The sequence below is a fragment of the Trachurus trachurus genome (assembly GCF_905171665.1).
Source record: "Trachurus trachurus genome assembly, contig: scaffold_81_arrow_ctg1, whole genome shotgun sequence".
Classification (NCBI taxonomy): Eukaryota; Metazoa; Chordata; class Actinopteri; order Carangiformes; family Carangidae; genus Trachurus; species Trachurus trachurus.
In genome coordinates this window covers 65,001-85,000 of record NW_028155121.1, presented here as the reverse complement: position 1 = coordinate 85,000, position 20,000 = coordinate 65,001, and the positions used below count along the sequence as shown (strand labels likewise).

Genomic DNA, 20,000 nt, shown 5'->3' with positions numbered 1-20,000 from the left:
AGGAGAGGAGGGGAGGGGAGAGGAGAGGAGAGGAGAGGAGAGGAGGGGAGGGGAGGAGAGCAGAGGAGAGGAGAGGAGAGAAGAGGAGAGGAGAGGGGAGGAGAGGAGAGGAGAGGAGGGGAGGGGAGAGGAGAGGAGAGGAGGGGAGCACGGATTATACGTCAGCCTGTACACGATTCACCAACCACTGATGGTGGGGTAGCTACACCCTGGACAGAGAGGTGGGGTAGCTACACCCTGGACAGAGAGGCGGGGTAGCTACATCCTGGACAGAGAGGCGGGGTAGCTACATCCTGGATAGCTACACCCTGGACAGAGAGGCGGGGTAGCTACACCCTGGACAGAGAGGCGGGGTAGCTACACCCTGGACAGAGAGGCGGGGTACACCCTGGACAGAGAGGCGGGGTAGCTACACCCTGGACAGAGAGGCGGGGTAGCTACACCCTGGACAGAGAGGTGGGGTAGCTACACCCTGGACAGAGAGGCGGGGTAGCTACACCCTGGACAGAGAGGCGGGGTAGCTACACCCTGGACAGAGAGGCGGGGTAGCTACACCCTGGACAGAGAGGCGGGGTAGCTACACCCTGGACAGAGAGGCGGGGTAGCTACACCCTGGACAGGTCGCCAGTCTATCGCAGGGCCAACATATACATATATAGACAGACAACCATTCACACTCTCATTCACACTCCCATTCACACCTATGGACAATTTAGAGTCGCCAGTTAACCTGCATGTCTTTGGTCTGTGGGAGGAAGCCGGAGCACCCGGAGAGAACCCACGCATGCACGGGGAGAACATGCAAACTCCACACAGAAGGGCCCCAGCCGGCCGGCGGGTTCGAACCCAGAACCCTCTTGCTGTGAGGCGACAGTGCTAACCAGCCGCCATATATGTTGGCCCTGCGATAGACTGGCGAACTGTCCAGGGTGTACCCCGCCTCTCGCCCAAAGTCAGCTGAGATGGGCTCCAGCTCACCCGTGACCCTAGTGCAGGATAAGCGGTATAGAAAATGAATGAATGAATGAATGAATGAATGAATGAATGAATGAATGAATGAATGAATGTATTAAAATGTAAACAAATGTATGTGTGCTGTCATGTGGGCCTATGTGTGGGGCCATGCGAGGTGTCGGCTGAGCCGAGAGATGGAGAACGCATCAGAGCCTGGCACCTGTCAACACACTTTCACCTAACCCTATTCCAAAATGTCTAATCCTCAAGTGTCTAATCGTGGTTAACACCCCTGTTCCCGCCCTTCCCATGAACCAGTCTGCCATCCAGTCCTCCCATTAAGCTGGCCTGCTCTCCCTGCCCCCCCCCCCAGAAGCTGCCTTCATCAAACATTTCCATGTTTCCCACATTCTGTGACATAAACTGTAAACTGTTGTCTTGTCTGTAACAACATCTCTGTCCCGTCTGTCCGTCCTGGGTGAGGGATCCCTCCTCTGTTGCTCACCCTGAGCTTTCTCCTGGTTTTCCCTGTTAAAAGGGTTTTCCATGGAGTTTTTCCTCAGTGGATGTGAGGGTCTAAAGGCAGAGGATGTTGTTATGATGGGATGTAAAGCCCTTTGAGACAAACTGTTTGTAAAAAACGGGCTATACAAATAAATTGCCTTGCCTCCCCCACCCAAGGAATAACTGTGTCAACCACAAAGTCACATCCGCTCTGTTCACAGTTGTGTGACATGATTTCTCAGTAAAGTCTTCCTGTTGTGTTGTTCCACTTCACTTTGCTGTGACAGCAGCTCAGAGACCAGTTGACTGTCACTGACTGATGGACAAACTGATGAAGATCCTCACATGTTAAAGTCCTGATGGAAAGTCTGTAAGTTCTGCTGCTTTTCTCTCTTTCTCACTCTTTCTCTCATTTCCTGCTTGCAGTTCCCTGTTTTCTACTTCCTGTCTTTCCTGTTGTGTTCACTGTCGTCATCTTAATGTCTCTACTCTTTGACTGTGATCATGTTAATGTCTCTACTCTTTGACCGTGAAGTGGTTATAGACTGATGCTGATGCTTCTCTCTGTGTTTCCTCTACAGGTGAAGGAAGAGCGACTCTGACTGGATGTGGGTCTGAATTCACCTGGTGAGTGTCGTCTTTGTTCTACCACTCAGCTGATTCATGTTCTCAGCCCGGAGGGGAACTCTCCTTTGTTCTGTTTGTTCTCCAGTGGATAAAGGTTCAGTTGTACATGAAGGAAGGTGGTGAATGTTGTGTTTTAAACATTTAGCTATTGAAGGGGAACTATGAAAGATTTGCAATAACAGTTTGATGTCAGAAGGATTTGAACTTTCCTTCCTTCAGCACCATCTGCTGGTTGAAAGCAGAACTTTCCTTCCCTCAGCACCATCTGCTGGTTGAAAGCAGAACTTTCCTTCCTTCAGCACCATCTGCTGGTTGAAAGCAGAACTTTCCTTCCCTCAGCACCATCTGCTGGTTGAAAGCAGAACTTTCCTTCCTTCAGCACCATCTGCTGGTTGACAGCAGAATGACACTGTGGTGGACAGGTGTGTAAACCTTGTTGTGTAAACCTTGTTGTTGTGACTGAGTGCAGCTCTCCCTGCAGGTGGAGGCTCAGCTATGGATCAGTGTGAGGACAGACAGGAGGGACCCCCCCCCTCTGAAACCACTGTGTGTGGGGAACATGAGAGCCGGACCAGAGGTCAAAGGTGAGATGAGGATCTCTAACTGTCCAGGACTCAGATCTCTGCTTTGTGGAGCAGCACGGGTGGAGATACTGCTGTTATCTGATAGCAGCTTTTTAATGTGACAGGGTAGTGCATTATTGTTTTACTATTATTATTGGTACTAATAACAGTGAATGAATAATTTAAATCAACAAGCCATTGTTTCAGTCTTACAACAAGATCAGAAGAACAGAGTAAAGAGGCTTTATTGTCATTGTAGAAATATACAGTTAAATTCTCCTGGATGGTAAATATATATGTAAATGTTAAGTAGAATAACAAATTATCTTGTGCTCAAAATTATATTGTTCTTAGGAACATACTTGATAAGACAGTTGGTAATAGAAAAATCTCAATTCCTGTTGTGATTAAAGCCCTGAGATGAACTTCAGGTAGAAGTTAACAGTGCAGAGTGAAGCTCAGTAACTCTGTCTGTGGTTAAAGCAGAAGTAAGCGATCCGGTCGTTTTGGCTAACGTCTTGTCAGCAGATGGAGTTAGCAGCCCCCGCCCTCGTCATGGATCTATTGGTCCTCGTCCCTACGTCACCACATTCAGGCGCATCCCTTGGCTGCACACACAGAGAGGACTGCCCCTTTATGCCGTTCTCTCTCCTCATTGGATAAAGGTTGTAGGATACAAGGAAAGTTTTCTCCTGGGCTCAGAGCAGAGCAGAGTGACTGACAGACCCGTGTTTCAGACCAAACACTCTATGTAAGTGATTGCTGTCTGAAGATACAACTATTTAAGACTTATATTAACACAAACATTCACCTTACTTCTACTTTAAAGTACCAAGAGTTCTGCTGATCGAATGTTCACTGGAACAAATGAACCAGTTTCAGCTTTAAGATCATCATACACACTGTCATTTTAGAAATTGTTCTATTTACCCACAGTGTTAGAAATAAACCTGTCTGGCCCAGAACTTCATGACTGTTTGAGAGAATGCACACTAAGGAGAACTACACTGCCTTGGCCATTTGTGCTGTTCAAAAAAGAGTTTCAGGTTTATATGGACAAAGAAAATGTGGCCAATAGGGTTCATCCATTTTACAAGGACTGTACTCCTTACCCCTGTAAACCGCAAAAATGGGCGCACAATAAATACAGAAATTTGAAATGAATCAAAAAACAGTTGTGACAGTTGAGGTTCCTGTCACTATGCCTCCAATTGATCATGTGCCCTGGCTACTTGGCCAAGGGGATGTCCCTTTGGGTGACTGGTAAGCGCGCATGACTCTTACCCGGGAGGTGTGGGTTCAATCCCCGCCCGGGCCCTCTTCACCTTGCCACATTCTGGCGTTGTTGGCAGGATCCATGTAGCACTAGGGGTGGGTCCATGGATTCCTAATGTGTGGCAGCCTGCGCAGCCTCCGCCCGGGCCCTCTTCACCTTGCCACATTCTGGCGTTGTTGGCAGGATCCATGTAGCACTAGGGGTGGGTCCATGGATTCCTAATGTGTGGCAGCCTGCCCAGCCTCCTCTTCACCTTGCCACACAGTCATATAGTAAGTCAGAATTAAGTCATACTGTTTGTCATTCCTCTTTCAGGGAAAAGATGGAGACACTCCCAGAGATCCTTTTGAAGACTTTGGAGGAAATGGGAGATGATGATTTTTATAAATTCAGGTGGCACCTGTGGCAGAGAGGAGTCCTAGAAAACCTCCCATCAATCCCCAAAAGTCGACTGGAGAAAGCAAACAGGGAAGACACAGTGGATCTACTGGTCCAGACTTACTGTATAAACACTGTGAAAGTCACCAAAACCGTCCTGGAGAAGATTAATCAGAATGATCTACTGAGAAATTTCACACAGCCCATCTCAGAACCAAAACGTAAGTTTGATAAAAAATGTGAAGTTATAAGGACATTGTAGAGTGGTCAGTCAAAACCAGGTGGGTGAGGACAGTTTCATCATCCAAAGAGCTTCTTTGGTCTTGTCAGCAGAGTGGGGAGTCTCTGTAGGGAGTCTTAAACGTCACATGTGGGTGGTGGCAGTCTTACAGCCTCACTGAGCTCCAACCAAACTTTGACCTCCAAGGCTGAAACATGAGGCCAACAGTGAAGTGTCAACGCTGCAGTTCCTCTCCTGGCAGGTTGTTGAAGCATCTTGGAGAACTTGCCACAGTTCTTCTGTGGATTGAGGCTGTGTCAGTGTCTTCTGTCTCTTCATGTAATCAGAGACTGACTAATGTTGAGATCAGGACTCTGTGGTGGGGCTGTAGCATCTGTTGCAGGACTAACTGTTCTTGTTAATTGAAATTATTATTTTTGACACTGGCTTTAAATGTTGGGTCATTGTTATGCTGCGGAATAAATTTGGGACTGATCAGAGGCCTTTCGGATGGTAATGCATGATGGATAAGAATCTAAACATATACAGAGTCAAAACAGAAACGAGAAACGTGTTAAGAAGCATAACAACACATGAAAATATGTGGAAGAGGTTCACAATGGTGCTAACATGGAGAGGAATTGATCTCTTTGAAATGCTTCTTTTATAAAAAAAACTTTCTAAATGAACAGAGAACAGAGAAGGTGTTTCCATGATTCATGTTTTCTATGCAGTAATATAGTGTATTTTCTACCTCCTAAGTTGTTAAGTAATGTACCCTGAGGTTTAATTGTGAGGGTGGACATTATAACACAGGCTGGACATCTACTGTCAGAATGATTGAGTCTTGAGTGCATGACAGTTACAGATAAACAGACAGTTCAAGGTACATAAATACCATTGTCTGAAAAGGAGGTCCAAAGTAACTGATGACGTCAGCTACTGTACCACTCAGTGTGGCAGCTGACTCTTATTGATGAAATAATCATTCCTTCTGTATAGAGAGGTGGAGTTTTAGAACATACTACAGTATATAAGGTCAGGACTTTTGGCTAAGAGCCAGAGGTCTCGTATATAGAGGCTTCTCGAAGATTCGGCTTTTTGACACCACATCTTTTTTGTAATAAACTCCTTTTTACCATCTACAAAGAAGACGTGTCAGAGTGGTCATATTTTCATCAGCATCGACATCAAAATATACCACAGTAACTACAATAATAACTTCTCATTGACGTCATTGGTCCTTTATTCTTACAGAGATTCTCACTGGCTGCCAAAGTAAACTCAAATCCAACCTGAAGGAGAAGTTCCAGTGTGTGTTTGAGGGCATCGCTATAGCAGGACACAAAACCCTTCTGAACCAGATCTACACAGAGCTCTACATCACACAGGGAGGGACTGGAGAGGTCAATGATGAACATGAGGTCAGACAGATTGAAACAGCTTCCAGGAAACCAGACAGACCAGAAACAACCATCAGACAAGAAGACATCTTTAAAGCCCCACCTGGAAGAGACCGACCAATCAGAAGAGTGATGACAAAGGGAGTGGCTGGCATTGGGAAAACAGTCTTAACACAGAAGTTCACTCTGGACTGGGCTGAAGACAAAACCAACCAGGACATAGACTTCACATTTCCCTTCACCTTCAGAGAGCTGAATGTGCTGAAAGAGAAAAAGTTCAGCTTGGTGGAACTTATTCATCACTTCTTCTCTGAAACCAAAGCAGCAGGAATCTGCAGCTTTGATCAGTTCCAGGTGGTCTTCATCTTTGACGGTCTGGACGAGTGTCGACTTCCTCTGGACTTCCACAACACTGAGATCCTGACTGATGTGACAGAGTCCACCTCAGTCAACGTGCTGCTGACCAACCTCATCAGGGGGAAGCTGCTTCCCTCTGCTCGCCTCTGGATAACCACACGACCTGCAGCAGCCAATCAGATCCCTCCTCAGTGTGTTGACATGGTGACAGAGGTCAGAGGGTTCACTGACCCACAGAAGGAGGAGTACTTCAGGAAGAGGTTCAGAGATGAGGAGCAGGCCAGAGAGATCATCTCCCACATCAAGACCTCACGAAGCCTCCACATCATGTGCCACATCCCAGTCTTCTGCTGGATCACTGCTACAGTTCTGGAGGAGCTGTTGAAGACCAGAGAGGGAGGAGAGCTGCCCAAGACCCTGACTGAGATGTACATCCACTTCCTGGTGGTTCATCTAAAACTGAAGAAGGTCAAGTATGATGGAGGAACTGAGACAGATCCACACTGGAGTCCAGAGAGCAGGAAGATGATCGAGTCTCTGGGAAAACTGGCTTTTGAGCAGCTGCAGAAAGGAAACCTGATCTTCTATGAATCAGACCTGACAGAGTGTGGCATCGATATCAGAGCAGCCTCAGTGTACTCAGGAGTGTTCACACAGATCTTTAAAGAGGAGAGCGGCCTGTACCAGGACAAGGTGTTCTGCTTCGTCCATCTGAGTGTTCAGGAGTTTCTGGCTGCTCTTCATGTCCATCTGACCTTCATCAACTCTGGACGCAACCTACTGTCGGGAAAGAAATTAACCTTTAAACTTTTAAAACAGTTCAGAGACAAATCATCACATTTCTACCAGAGCGCTGTGGACAAGGCCTTACAGAGTCCAAATGGACACCTGGACTTGTTCCTCCGCTTTCTCCTGGGTCTTTCATTGGAGACCAATCAGAATCTCCTACGAGGTCTGATGACTCGGACAGGAAGTGAATCACAGACCAGTCAGAAAACAGTCCAGTACATCAAGGAGAAGATCAGTGAGAATCTGTCAGCAGAGAAAAGCATCAACCTGTTCCACTGTCTGAATGAACTGAATGATCGTTCTCTAGTAGAGGAGATCCAACAGTCCCTGAGATCAGGACATCTCTCCAGGGATAAAATGTCTCCTGGTCAATGGTTGGCTCTGGTCTTCATCTTACTGTCATCAGAAGAAGATCTGGACGAGTTTGACCTGAAGAAATACTCTGCTTCAGAGGAGGCTCTTCTGAGGCTGCTGCCAGTGGTCAAAGCTTCAAATAAAGCTCTGTATGTGCACATATATCCATCTACATTTACTGCATCTTCTTTAGTCACAACAAAAATATTAGTTGTTCACTTTTGTTTTCCTGATTCCTCTTCAGACTGAGCGACTGTAACCTCTCAAAGAGAAGCTGTGAAGCTCTGTCCTCAGTCCTCAGCTCCCAGTCCTCTAGTCTGAGACACCTGGACCTGAGTAACAACATCCTACAGGACTCAGGAGTGAAGCTGCTGTCTGGTGGACTGGAGAGTCCACACTGTAGACTGGAGACTCTCAGGTGAGGATACGGCTGTTTGTTGGACAGCTGATCTTGAAAATCCTTCTGTAACTTGTTAGTGAAGATGCTCAATACCTGGTTGGTTGGTTGGTTTACTTTATTAATCCCTGTAAAGGGAAATTAATTGTCACCCTGTACGTACAAACATCCAACACACAATACTACAACATGACAAGCATTGACAACTCAGGCAATACAATAAGTGCAATGCAATGTATTACTTAGCATGGCACACAACAGAAATCAACACCAATCAACAACAATGTTCATTAAAAAACTTCACTCAACCAGGTACAAAAGACCTCCGGAATCTTTCTGAGGAACATCTCGGCATCACCAGTCTGTTGCTAAAGGAACTCTTCAGTTCATGGAAGAAAACATAGAGTGGGTGGTCCTTATTGTGCAGAATGCACCAGAGTTTCCTCCCCACCCTCTTCTCCATGACCACCTCTAAGGAGTCAGGAGGCAAAACAATGATAGAACCTGCCTTTTTTATAACTTTGTTGATCCTGTTTCTGTCCTCAGACTTCAACCCCTACCCCCAGCACACAACAGCATAAAATGCACACTACCTAAAATACTATGAAAAAACACATTCAAGAGTGGCCTGCTAACATCGAATGACCGTAGTTTCCTGAAGAAAAACAGCCTGGACTGGGCCTTTGTTCTCTTTCCAGTCCAGCCTATTATCCACAAGGATGGCAAGGTACCTGTAGTGGGGGACAACCTCGATAGCCACATCCTTGATAAATACCGCGTGACTGGTGTCTTTTTCCTTCTAAAATCGATGACAAGTTCTTTTGTCTTGTTTAAGTTTAAAATAAGGTGGTTATCGTCACACCATTTGACAAAGCTGTCTTTTTCTCTTAAGTAGGATGTGTGGTGTAGACTTGTAGTTCTCGAGACCGGTCTTGGTCTCGAGACAACTTTTTTGTGGTCTTGGTCTTGTCCCGGCCTCGACAGTCTTTGGTCTCGGTCTTGTCTCGGTCTCGGGTCTCTCGGTCTCGCAATGTCTCGGACCGACGGAGCGGTCTCGAAGGGATTTAATATTCAGGCAGGCACGCTGATTTTTTTTGGTGTTTTTTTAATCATTATTTAAACGCTGACGTCAAGTAATCACATGCATTTTGTGACATGTGGCATTTTGGCTATACAAATAAAATTGCCTTGCCTGTCTCTGTATTGTTGTGTCTGTAGTTATAGTTAGTTAATAACATCTCATATTTACACTAAGCAGCTGAACTCAGTATGGTGCTTATGTTCTACAACTCAAGCAAAATAGCAAAATATGGTATAACTAGTTTTTTTTTTTTTCTTTGGTCTTGGTCTCGGTCTCGAGCTGAACGAGTCATGGTCTTGACTTGGTCTGTCTTGGTCTTGATACTCTCTGGTCTTGGTAGTGTCTTGGTCTCGGTTTAGGCGGTCTTGACTACAAAGCCGCGTTTCCACTGCAGGAGTTCCTGGTAAAGGGAGGGGGTAGGAACTTCTACAGGAACCGTCCTCTCACTCGGCCCTCAGTGGCCGTGTCTCCACTGCAGAGTAGGACCCCTCGGCGACGTCATGAGTTTCGATCGCTGTGCGACAGTTTCGACCGTGACGTCACCCAGGCAGGTCACAAGCACATGCACATAAATCATAACAACAATGAAGAACGAAGAAGGATGGAAGGAGCTGAGGCGGTAGCCGCGTTTCTGGTTTGTGTGTTTGTGCGCATGGCGGTTGATTGTAATCCTGCTTGAGTTTTTTTTTTTTTACTTTTCATGGCATTGTTTTGCGGTGTGAGGTGTATATAGGTGTACCTTGTGGTGCCCCTGTGTTTGTCAAAGGGATAGTTCACCCAAAATTGAAATTATCTACTCCCCCTCATGTGGACTAAGGGCTGGGAGAAGTTTCAGAGTCCTCCGTGGCTTCTCTGAGTTACAGCGGGGCTCCGTGCAGCACTGCATGTCCATATGACGGTTGAGAACGGAGCTCACTTTTCTTCGTCCAAAAAGACACACCAAAAAACATCCAAATACCTCCATGCTGCTCGTCTGTAATGTCCCTCTTGTATTGAAGCCCCAACATGAGAAATTGTTCAGAAAAAAATGAAATAAGTCCATATTTTAAGCTTGTTTGTTTTCAGGGCTAGTGGCGAGACCCCGTCTGGTGGGGCGGTGTTTAGCTCAGTTGGTAGAGCACCCACCTCATGTGTTGAGGCTACAGTCCTCACTGCAGGCGACCCCGGTTCAAATCCCGCGCTGAGCGGCCCTATCTTGCATGTCATTCCCCCCCTCTCTGCCTCCCATTTCCTGTCTCTCTCTCAACTGTCCTGTCCATTAAAGGTGAAAAAGGCCCTATATATACAGTATATATATATATATATATATATATATATATTTCTGCTGCTTTTTATTTCTGCAAACTGCTTTTTTTAATATATATATATATATATATATATATATATATATATATATATATATATATATATATATATATATATATATATATATATATATATATATATATATATATATATTAAAAAAAGCAGTTTGCCTCATCAGCACACAACCCTCCATCCAGTCCCTTAGCAGAGGTAGTGCCATAACCTGTAATTAATTTCATGCCCTTCTGCTGAGATGTTCAGCGGTCTGTTGAGATTCTCAACATCTCTGTTCACATGATTTTGTAAAATTGAGAGTTTATTATATTTTCTATCTCCAGTCTGTCAGGATGTCAGGTCACAGAGGAAGGCTGTGCTTCTCTGGCCTCAGCTCTGATCTCCAACCCCTCCCATCTGAGAGAGCTGGACCTGAGTGACAACAACCTGCAGGACTCGGGAGTGAAGCTGCTGTCTGGTGGACTGGAGAGTCCAAACTGTGGACTGGAGACTCTCAGGTCAGGATACAGATGTTTGTTGGACAGCTGATCTTGAACATCCGTCTGTAACTTGTTGGTGAAGATGCTCAACATTTGCAGGATTTTCCTGTTGATGTGATTTTCTAAAACTCTGAGTTCATCATATTTTCTATCTCCAGTCTGTCAGGATGTCTGGTCACAGAGAAAGGCTGTGCTTCTCTGGCCTCAGCTCTGAGCTCCAACCCCTCCCATCTGAGAAAGCTGGACCTGAGCTACAACCATCCAGGAGCCTCAGGAGTGAAGCTGCTGTCTGCTGGACTGGAGGATCCAGACTGGAGACTGGAGACTCTCAGGTACAGTCAGACAACAAGGACTCAGTCTGTCTCCTGTCTTTTATGTTTCCCTGCTCGGTCAGTCATCATGAAAGACGTCTGCTTTCTCTTAAGCTGGGGACACACTACGCAATTTTCACAGTCGTTACCGATTTAGAAAAGACTATGAGTTCACACTAACCGACTGGCTTCAGCAGATTTTTATGACGATCGCACACTTAACGACTTCACCAGATGAGGGAGCACAGACTACACGCAGGGCTCCAGACTAACACCATCCCGTCGTCCCGGGGACATAAAAAATATGTATTTGGGACGATAATCAATATCCCCCGGGACGCAGTCGGGACAAAACTTTTTTTTTTTTTTTGCACTGAAAATGCACACATCACTGTCACTACACAAACGGCACGAAGCTTCCTGCTGCACGAGACTCATATACAGACCATTGCACAAGACTGACAACAGACCCGCAAAATTAACATTAAAGTAAATGAAACTTATCAACCAGCGTTTCCCATTAATAAATGAATAAACGAGTCTGTGGCGGCCGCAACTGGGTTAGGGTTAGGGGTAACCCTGCAAGCTCTGGGACAGCAGCTTGCCTAGAGCAAGGATCACAGCGCAGCACATCATCGCTGCATCGCTGCTTTCGATTTAAATTTCTTTGGGGGTCTGATTCCATATCACATTAAAAAATATATCGATATATTTTTTACATTGATATATTGCCCAACCATAACATGTAGCCTGTCGGTTTTGTTATTAGCTTATTGTTGTTACGAGCACTGGTCTCTACAGCTATGAAATAGCTGCAAGGACCAGTGCTCGGGGCGAAGCATGAGGTGGAAGTGACTCCATTTAAACTTTAATCTGTAGACACAAGTCTTGTGTATTGGTGTATTAATCCACATTTCGATAGGTCATATAGTTTTTGATCAATCACTGTTCAATGACCATGATCATTTTGGGAGAATTTTTGAGATTATAGCCTAATGGGTGTGTACCTATTGCACATTTGGTATAATACACACCTATTGTGCAATTCTTGATTTGTTCTCTTTCCACACTCTTCCAGTAGTTTAGATATAAAACCACTCTGACTGTGTTTCTTGTCATGTTGTAGTATTGTGTGTTGGATGTTGTACGTATAGAGTGACAATCAATTTCCCTTCAGAGGGATTGATAAAGTAAACCAACCAACCATGTTGAACAGTAGTTTAGATATAAACCACTCTGTGTTTCTTCCTCCAGGTTGAACAGTAGTTTAGATATAAAACCACTCTGACTGTGTTTCTTCCTCCATGTTGAACAGTAGTTTAGATATAAAACCACTCTGACTGTGTTTCTTCCTCCAGGTTGAACAGTAGTTTAAAACCACTCTGACTGTGTTTCTACCTCCATGTTGAACAGTAGTTTAAAACCACTCTGACTGTGTTTCTTCCTCCATGTTGAACGGTAGTTTAGATATAAACCACTCTGACTGTGTTTCTTCCTCCATGTTGAACAGTAGTTTAGATATAAAACCACTCTGACTGTGTTTCTTCCTCCAGGTTGAACAGTAGTTTAGATATAAAACCACTCTGACTGTGTTTCTTCCTCCAGGTTAAACAGTAGTTTAAAACCACTCTGACTGTGTTTCTACCTCCATGTTGAACAGTAGTTTAAAACCACTCTGACTGTGTTTCTTCCTCCATGTTGAACAGTAGTTTAGATATAAAACCACTCTGACTGTGTTTCTTCCTCCAGGTTGAACGGTAGTTTAAATATAAAACCACTCTGACTGTGTTTCTACCTCCATGTTGAACAGTAGTTTAGATATAAAACCACTCTGACTGTGTTTCTTCCTCCATGTTGAACGGTAGTTTAGATATAAACCACTCTGACTGTGTTTCTTCCTCCAGGTTGAACGGTAGTTTAGATATAAACCACTCTGACTGTGTTTCTTCCTCCAGGTTGAACGGTAGTTTAAATATAAAACCACTCTGACTGTGTTTCTTCCTCCAGGTTGAACGGTAGTTTAGATATAAAACCACTCTGACTGTGTGTCTTCCTCCAGGTTGAACGGTAGTTTAGATATAAAACCACTCTGACTGTGTTTCTTCCTCCATGTTGAACGGGAGTTTAGATATAAAACCACTATGACTGTGTTTCTTCCTCCAGGTTGAACAGTAGTTTAGATATAAACCACTCTGACTGTGTTTCTTCCTCCATGTTGAACGGTAGTTTAGATATAAACCACTCTGACTGTGTTTCTTCCTCCATGTTGAACAGTAGTTTAGATATAAAACCACTCTGACTGTGTTTCTTCCTCCAGGTTGAACAGTAGTTTAGATATAAAACCACTCTGACTGTGTTTCTTCCTCCAGGTTGAACAGTAGTTTAGATATAAAACCACTATGACTGTGTTTCTTCCTCCAGGTTGAACGGTAGTTTAGATATAAACCACTCTGACTGTGTTTCTTCCTCCATGTTGAACAGTAGTTTAGATATAAAACCACTCTGACTGTGTTTCTTCCTCCAGGTTAAACAGTAGTTTAAAACCACTCTGACTGTGTTTCTACCTCCATGTTGAACAGTAGTTTAAAACCACTCTGACTGTGTTTCTTCCTCCATGTTGAACAGTAGTTTAGATATAAAACCACTCTGACTGTGTTTCTTCCTCCAGGTTGAACGGTAGTTTAAATATAAAACCACTCTGACTGTGTTTCTACCTCCATGTTGAACAGTAGTTTAGATATAAAACCACTCTGACTGTGTTTCTTCCTCCAGGTTGAACGGTAGTTTAAATATAAAACCACTCTGACTGTGTTTCTTCCTCCAGGTTGAACGGTAGTTTAGATATAAAACCACTCTGACTGTGTTTCTTCCTCCAGGTTGAACGGTAGTTTAGATATAAAACCACTCTGACTGTGTTTCTTCCTCCATGTTGAACGGGAGTTTAGATATAAAACCACTATGACTGTGTTTCTTCCTCCAGGTTGAACAGTAGTTTAGATATAAACCACTCTGACTGTGTTTCTTCCTCCAGGTTGAACGGTAGTTTAGATATAAAACCACTCTGACTGTGTTTCTTCCTCCATGTTGAACAGTAGTTTAGATATAAACCACTCTGACTGTGTTTCTTCCTCCAGGTTGAACGGTAGTTTAGATATAAAACCACTCTGACTGTGTTTCTTCCTCCATGTTGAACAGTAGTTTAGATATAAACCACTCTGACTGTGTTTCTTCCTCCATGTTGAACGGTAGTTTAGATATAAACCACTCTGACTGTGTTTCTTCCTCCAGGTTGAACGGTAGTTTAGATATAAACCACTCTGACTGTGTTTCTTCCTCCAGGTTGAACAGTAGTTTAGATATAAAACCACTCTGTGTTTCTTCCTCCAGGTTGAACGGTAGTTTAGATATAAAACCACTCTGACTGTGTTTCTTCCTCCAGGTTGAACGGTAGTTTAGATATAAAACCACTCTGACTGTGTTTCTTCCTCCATGTTGAACAGTAGTTTAGATATAAACCACTCTGACTGTGTTTCTACCTCCATGTTGAACAGTAGTTTAGATATAAACCACTCTGACTGTGTTTCTTCCTCCATGTTGAACAGTAGTTTAGATATAAACCACTCTGACTGTGTTTCTACCTCCATGTTGAACAGTAGTTTAGATATAAACCACTCTGACTGTGTTTCTTCCTCCAGGTTGAACAGTAGTTTAGATATAAAACCACTCTGACTGTGTTTCTTCCTCCATGTTGAACAGTAGTTTAGATATAAACCACTCTGACGTGTTTCTTCCTCCAGGTTGAACGGTAGTTTAGATATAAAACCACTCTGACTGTGTTTCTTCCTCCATGTTGAACAGTAGTTTAGATATAAACCACTCTGACTGTGTTTCTTCCTCCAGGTTGGACCATGGTGGAGAGAACAGGTTAAGACTTGATCCCAGGAAGTGTAAGTGTGGATTTAATGTGACTAATGACCAGACAACAGCTCTCTGTCAGTTTGTCTTTAAATACAATGTTGATTCAATAATCAATCAATGAACCATCAGATGATGAACTGCAGCTGTGTTGTGTCTTGTTCTCTCCATCAGACGCCTGTCAGCTGGAAGTGGACATGAACACAGTGAGCAGACGCCTCAAACTGTCTGACAACAACAGGACGGTGACACGTGTGACAGAGGATCAGTCGTATCCTGACCATCCAGACAGATTTGACTACTGGTCTCAGCTGCTGTGTAGAACTGCTCTGACTGGTCGCTGCTACTGGGAGGTGGAGTGGAGCGGAGTGGTTGAGATATCAGTGAGTTACAGAGGAATCAGAAGGAAAGGAAACAGTGGAGACTGTAGGTTTGGAAGAAATGATCAGTCCTGGAATCTGTACTGTGCTGGTCATGGTTATTCTGTCTGTCACAACAACAGAGAAACATCCATCTTCTCCTCTGTCTCCAACAGAGTAGCAGTGTATGTGGACTATCCTGCTGGCTCTCTGTCCTTCTACAGAGTCTTCTCTAACAGACTGATCCACCTCTACACCTTCAACACCACCTTCACTCAACCTCTGTATCCTGGGTTTAGGTTAATCTATGGTTCAGTGTCTCTGGTTGACGTGTAGGACGGAGAGTCTCTGGTTGATGTGTAGGACGGAGAGTCTCTGGTTGATGTGTAGGATGGAGAGTCTCTGGTTGATGTGTAGGACGGAGAGTCTCTGGTTGATGTGTAGGATGGAGAGTCTCTGGTCGATGTGTAGGACGGAGAGTCTCTGGTTGATGTGTAGGACGGAGAGTCTCTGGTTGATGTGTAGGACGGAGAGTCTCTGGTTGATGTGTAGGATGGAGAGTCTCTGGTTGATGTGTAGTGTAGGAAGGAGAGTCTCTGGTTGATGTGTAGGACGGAGAGTCTCTGGTCGACGTGTAGGATGGAGAGTCTCTGGTTGACGTGTAGGACGGAGGAGTCTCTGGTCGATGTGTAGGATGGAGAGTCTCTGGTCGATGTGTAGGACGGAGAGTCTCTGGTCGATGTGTAGTGTAGGACGGGGAGTCTCTGGTTGATGTGTAGGACGGAGAGTCTCTGGTCGATGTGTAGGATGGAGAGTCTCTGGTCGATGTGTAGTGTAGGATGGAGAGTCTCTGGTTGATGTGTAGGACGGAGAGTCTCTGGTCGATGTGTAGGATGGAGAGTCTCTGGTTGATGTGTAGGACGGAGAGTCTCTGGTTGATGTGTAGGACGGAGAGTCTCTGGTCGATGTGTAGGACGGAGAGTCTCTGGTTGATGTGTAGGACGGAGAGTCTCTGGTTGATGTGTAGGATGGAGAGTCTCTGGTCGACGTGTAGGACGGAGAGTCTCTGGTTGATGTGTAGTGTAGGACGGAGAGTCTCTGGTCTGGTTGATGTGTAGGATGGAGAGTCTCTGGTCGATGTGTAGGACGGAGAGTCTCTGGTTGATGTGTAGTGTAGGACGGAGAGTCTCTGGTTGATGTGTAGGACGGAGAGTCTCTGGTCGATGTGTAGGATGGAGAGTCTCTGGTCGATGTGTAGGACGGACAGTCTCTGGTCGATGTGTAGTGTAGGACGGGGAGTCTCTGGTTGATGTGTAGGACGGAGAGTCTCTGGTCGATGTGTAGGATGGAGAGTCTCTGGTCGATGTGTAGGATGGAGAGTCTCTGGTTGACGTGTAGGATGGAGAGTCTCTGGTTGATGTGTAGGATGGAGAGTCTCTGGTCGATGTGTAGGATGGAGAGTCTCTGGTTGATGTGTAGGACGGAGAGTCTCTGGTCGATGTGTAGGACGGAGAGTCTCTGGTCGATGTGTAGGATGGAGAGTCTCTGGTCGATGTGTAGGACGGAGAGTCTCTGGTTGATGTGTAGTGTAGGACGGAGAGTCTCTGGTTGATGTGTAGGACGGAGAGTCTCTGGTCGATGTGTAGGACGGAGAGTCTCTGGTCGATGTGTAGGACAGAGAGTCTCTGGTCGATGTGTAGGACGGAGAGTCTCTGGTCTGGTTGATGTGTAGGATGGAGAGTCTCTGGTTGATGTGTAGGATGGAGAGTCTCTGGTTGATGTGTAGGACGGAGAGTCTCTGGTTGATGTGTAGGACGGAGAGTCTCTGGTCGATGTGTAGGACGGAGAGTCTCTGGTTGATGTGTAGGATGGAGAGTCTCTGGTTGATGTGTAGGACGGAGAGTCTCTGGTTGATGTGTAGGACGGAGAGTCTCTGGTTGATGTGTAGGACGGAGAGTCTCTGGTTGACGTGTAGGATGGAGAGTCTCTGGTTGATGTGTAGGACGGAGAGTCTCTGGTCGACGTGTAGGATGGAGAGTCTCTGGTCGATGTGTAGGATGGAGAGTCTCTGGTCGATGTGTAGGATGGAGAGTCTCTGGTTGATGTGTAGGACGGAGAGTCTCTGGTCGATGTGTAGGATGGAGAGTCTCTGGTCGATGTGTAGGATGGAGAGTCTCTGGTCGATGTGTAGGATGGAGAGTCTCTGGTTGATGTGTAGGACGGAGAGTCTCTGGTCGATGTGTAGGATGGAGAGTCTCTGGTCGATGTGTAGGACGGAGAGTCTCTGGTTGATGTGTAGGATGGAGAGTCTCTGGTCGATGTGTAGGATGGAGAGTCTCTGGTTGATGTGTAGGACGGAGAGTCTCTGGTCGATGTGTAGGATGGAGAGTCTCTGGTCGATGTGTAGGATGGAGAGTCTCTGGTTGATGTGTAGGACGGAGAGTCTCTGGTCGATGTGTAGGATGGAGAGTCTCTGGTCGATGTGTAGGATGGAGAGTCTCTGGTCGATGTGTAGGACGGAGAGTCTCTGGTCGATGTGTAGGATGGAGAGTCTCTGGTTGATGTGTAGGACGGAGAGTCTCTGGTTGATGTGTAGGACGGAGAGTCTCTGGTTGATGTGTAGGACGGAGAGTCTCTGGTTGACGTGTAGGACGGAGGAGTCTCTGGTCGATGTGTAGGATGGAGAGTCTCTGGTCGATGTGTAGGACGGAGAGTCTCTGGTCGATGTGTAGTGTAGGACGGGGAGTCTCTGGTCGATGTGTAGGATGGAGAGTCTCTGGTCGATGTGTAGGACGGGGAGTCTCTGGTCGATGTGTAGGACGGAGAGTCTCTGGTCGATGTGTAGGATGGAGAGTCTCTGGTCGATGTGTAGGATGGAGAGTCTCTGGTTGATGTGTAGGATGGAGAGTCTCTGGTTGACGTGTCGGACGGAGAGTCTCTGGTTGATGTGTAGGACGGAGAGTCTCTGGTTGATGTGTAGGACGGAGAGTCTCTGGTCGATGTGTAGGACGGAGAGTCTCTGGTCGATGTGTAGGACGGAGAGTCTACTACTGCAGAACCCGTGATTCTGAGGATCGATGTTAATTTTAAGCCCTGTACCAGCACAATTGGGACATACGATCAGTTCATTCAGACGTCTGATGTGTAAAAAAAGCCACCGCTGTGTATCGCGCTGGTCTCCGACGGCATCCAACCACTTGTTTTTTACGAGTGACAGCTTCCGCGATGACGCACTTTGTAAAGGGATCTTATCGCTCGGTGAGTTTCTGTGCTGTGTCTTTTATTGTCAAGCAAGTAAGAGTTGCTGTTGTATTTTATGTGAAGATTTAAATCGATTTCCTTTCCCCATTTTGAAAAGTCCCTCCGTGTCAGAAGAACAGCCGGAGCGCGTCACGTGATGCTTCTAAACGAATCACGCTGTCGGGAAAAGGCACCAGCCAATGAGATGGCGCGTTTAGGATAAAACCCTCCCTCGTACTTTTACGATTTGTTGCTGGTACAAAGGAAATGACCATTTTTGGAACCAACAGCTTTGTGCAGGAGAGAGAGAGAGAGAGCTTTACAGTGATACCTGATATGACGGGTCCGAACAGACGCGGCTCAGTAGCCGCGATAGAACGCTCAGTTCTGGTGAGTTTAGGAGAAATCTACAGGCGACGAAAGTCAAAGTGAAGTAAAATAAACACCCTTAATGTGTATTTTAGACCATTTCTTTGTACTAGTCTGAAAGAAGACATGTTATGGAAGCAAAATAGCCCAAAATCTCAAAATTTATAAGTGCATGAAAAAACGATGTTTTTGCCTGCCGTGTCTCGCCTTAAAGATACAATATGTAAGAAATGTAAAGCAACTGGCTATAAAATCCTCCTAATATGTCACAGAGACTCAGGAATAATGTTCATATAACATGATGAACTCACCAACAACAATAGTACAGCCAGAGTATTCACATTAAAAATCTTTTTTTGCAGACTGCAAATCATGTTTATGTTTTGAATGTACGTGTTTACATGTAGCGCCACCTAGCGCTCTCTCCCAGTCACGGCGGCGTCAGTGGAATTTCAGCCTCAGTCTGGTCCACTGAGCTGCTGCTACGACTGGGAGGAAAAACGAGATTGCTGTGTTTTGAATTTGACTGCAGTAACCGTTTTGGGCCACATTCTTACATATTGTACCTTTAAAGAGACAGGTGCATTGCCTCGCCTCGCCACAAGGCCCCCCCCCCCAAAAAAAAAAAAAAAACTTTATTGCGGATTTACATGAATCACACAAATGATCCATTTGGGATCCAAAACGGCGAATTTCGCCGAAAGGAGACAAGTTTGCACCCCTGTGAACTGGTTGTGTAACCCAGAGGTAACTACAGTTACTTGTTGTAATGTCTTCAGGTCTGTTTAGAGTGTATTGCCCTTTAAGCACCGCAACACGGCAGTTTTACGACTGCCAGCTGGTTTCCGCCCCCTAGTGGGTGATTTACTGTAGCTGCAGCTCAACACGTTGCCTCCATGCTCCTCCAGTAGAGTTTATTACTGTGGTGTTTCCATTACTAGAGAGAGAGAACGTCTTCAGTGAGTTACACGTCTTAACCCTTCATGACCCCTTGACCCTTCGTCAGGCAACACACACAGATATACACCCCCCCCCCCCTGCACATATTACACACGCACACATCCACATAAATAAAAAGAGCGCCCTCTATTTTTTTGCTGGCCA

At 45.5% G+C, this 20,000-nt stretch overlaps 1 protein-coding gene across 1 annotated transcript; it reads left to right on the top strand.

The window, feature by feature from the left end:
• Positions 1–2,580: 2,580 nt before the first annotated feature.
• Positions 2,581–15,623, top strand: LOC311008017 (protein NLRC3-like; the record flags this gene model as incomplete). The annotated part of the gene is made up of 7 exons (XM_084001449.1): positions 2,581–2,669; positions 4,240–4,523; positions 5,780–7,574; positions 7,670–7,843; positions 10,547–10,720; positions 10,861–11,078; positions 15,103–15,623. 7 exons carry the CDS (start codon positions 2,581–2,583, stop codon positions 15,621–15,623), a joined length of 3,255 nt encoding a protein of 1,084 aa, XP_083857575.1.
• Between the last annotated feature and the right edge of the window lie 4,377 nt (positions 15,624–20,000).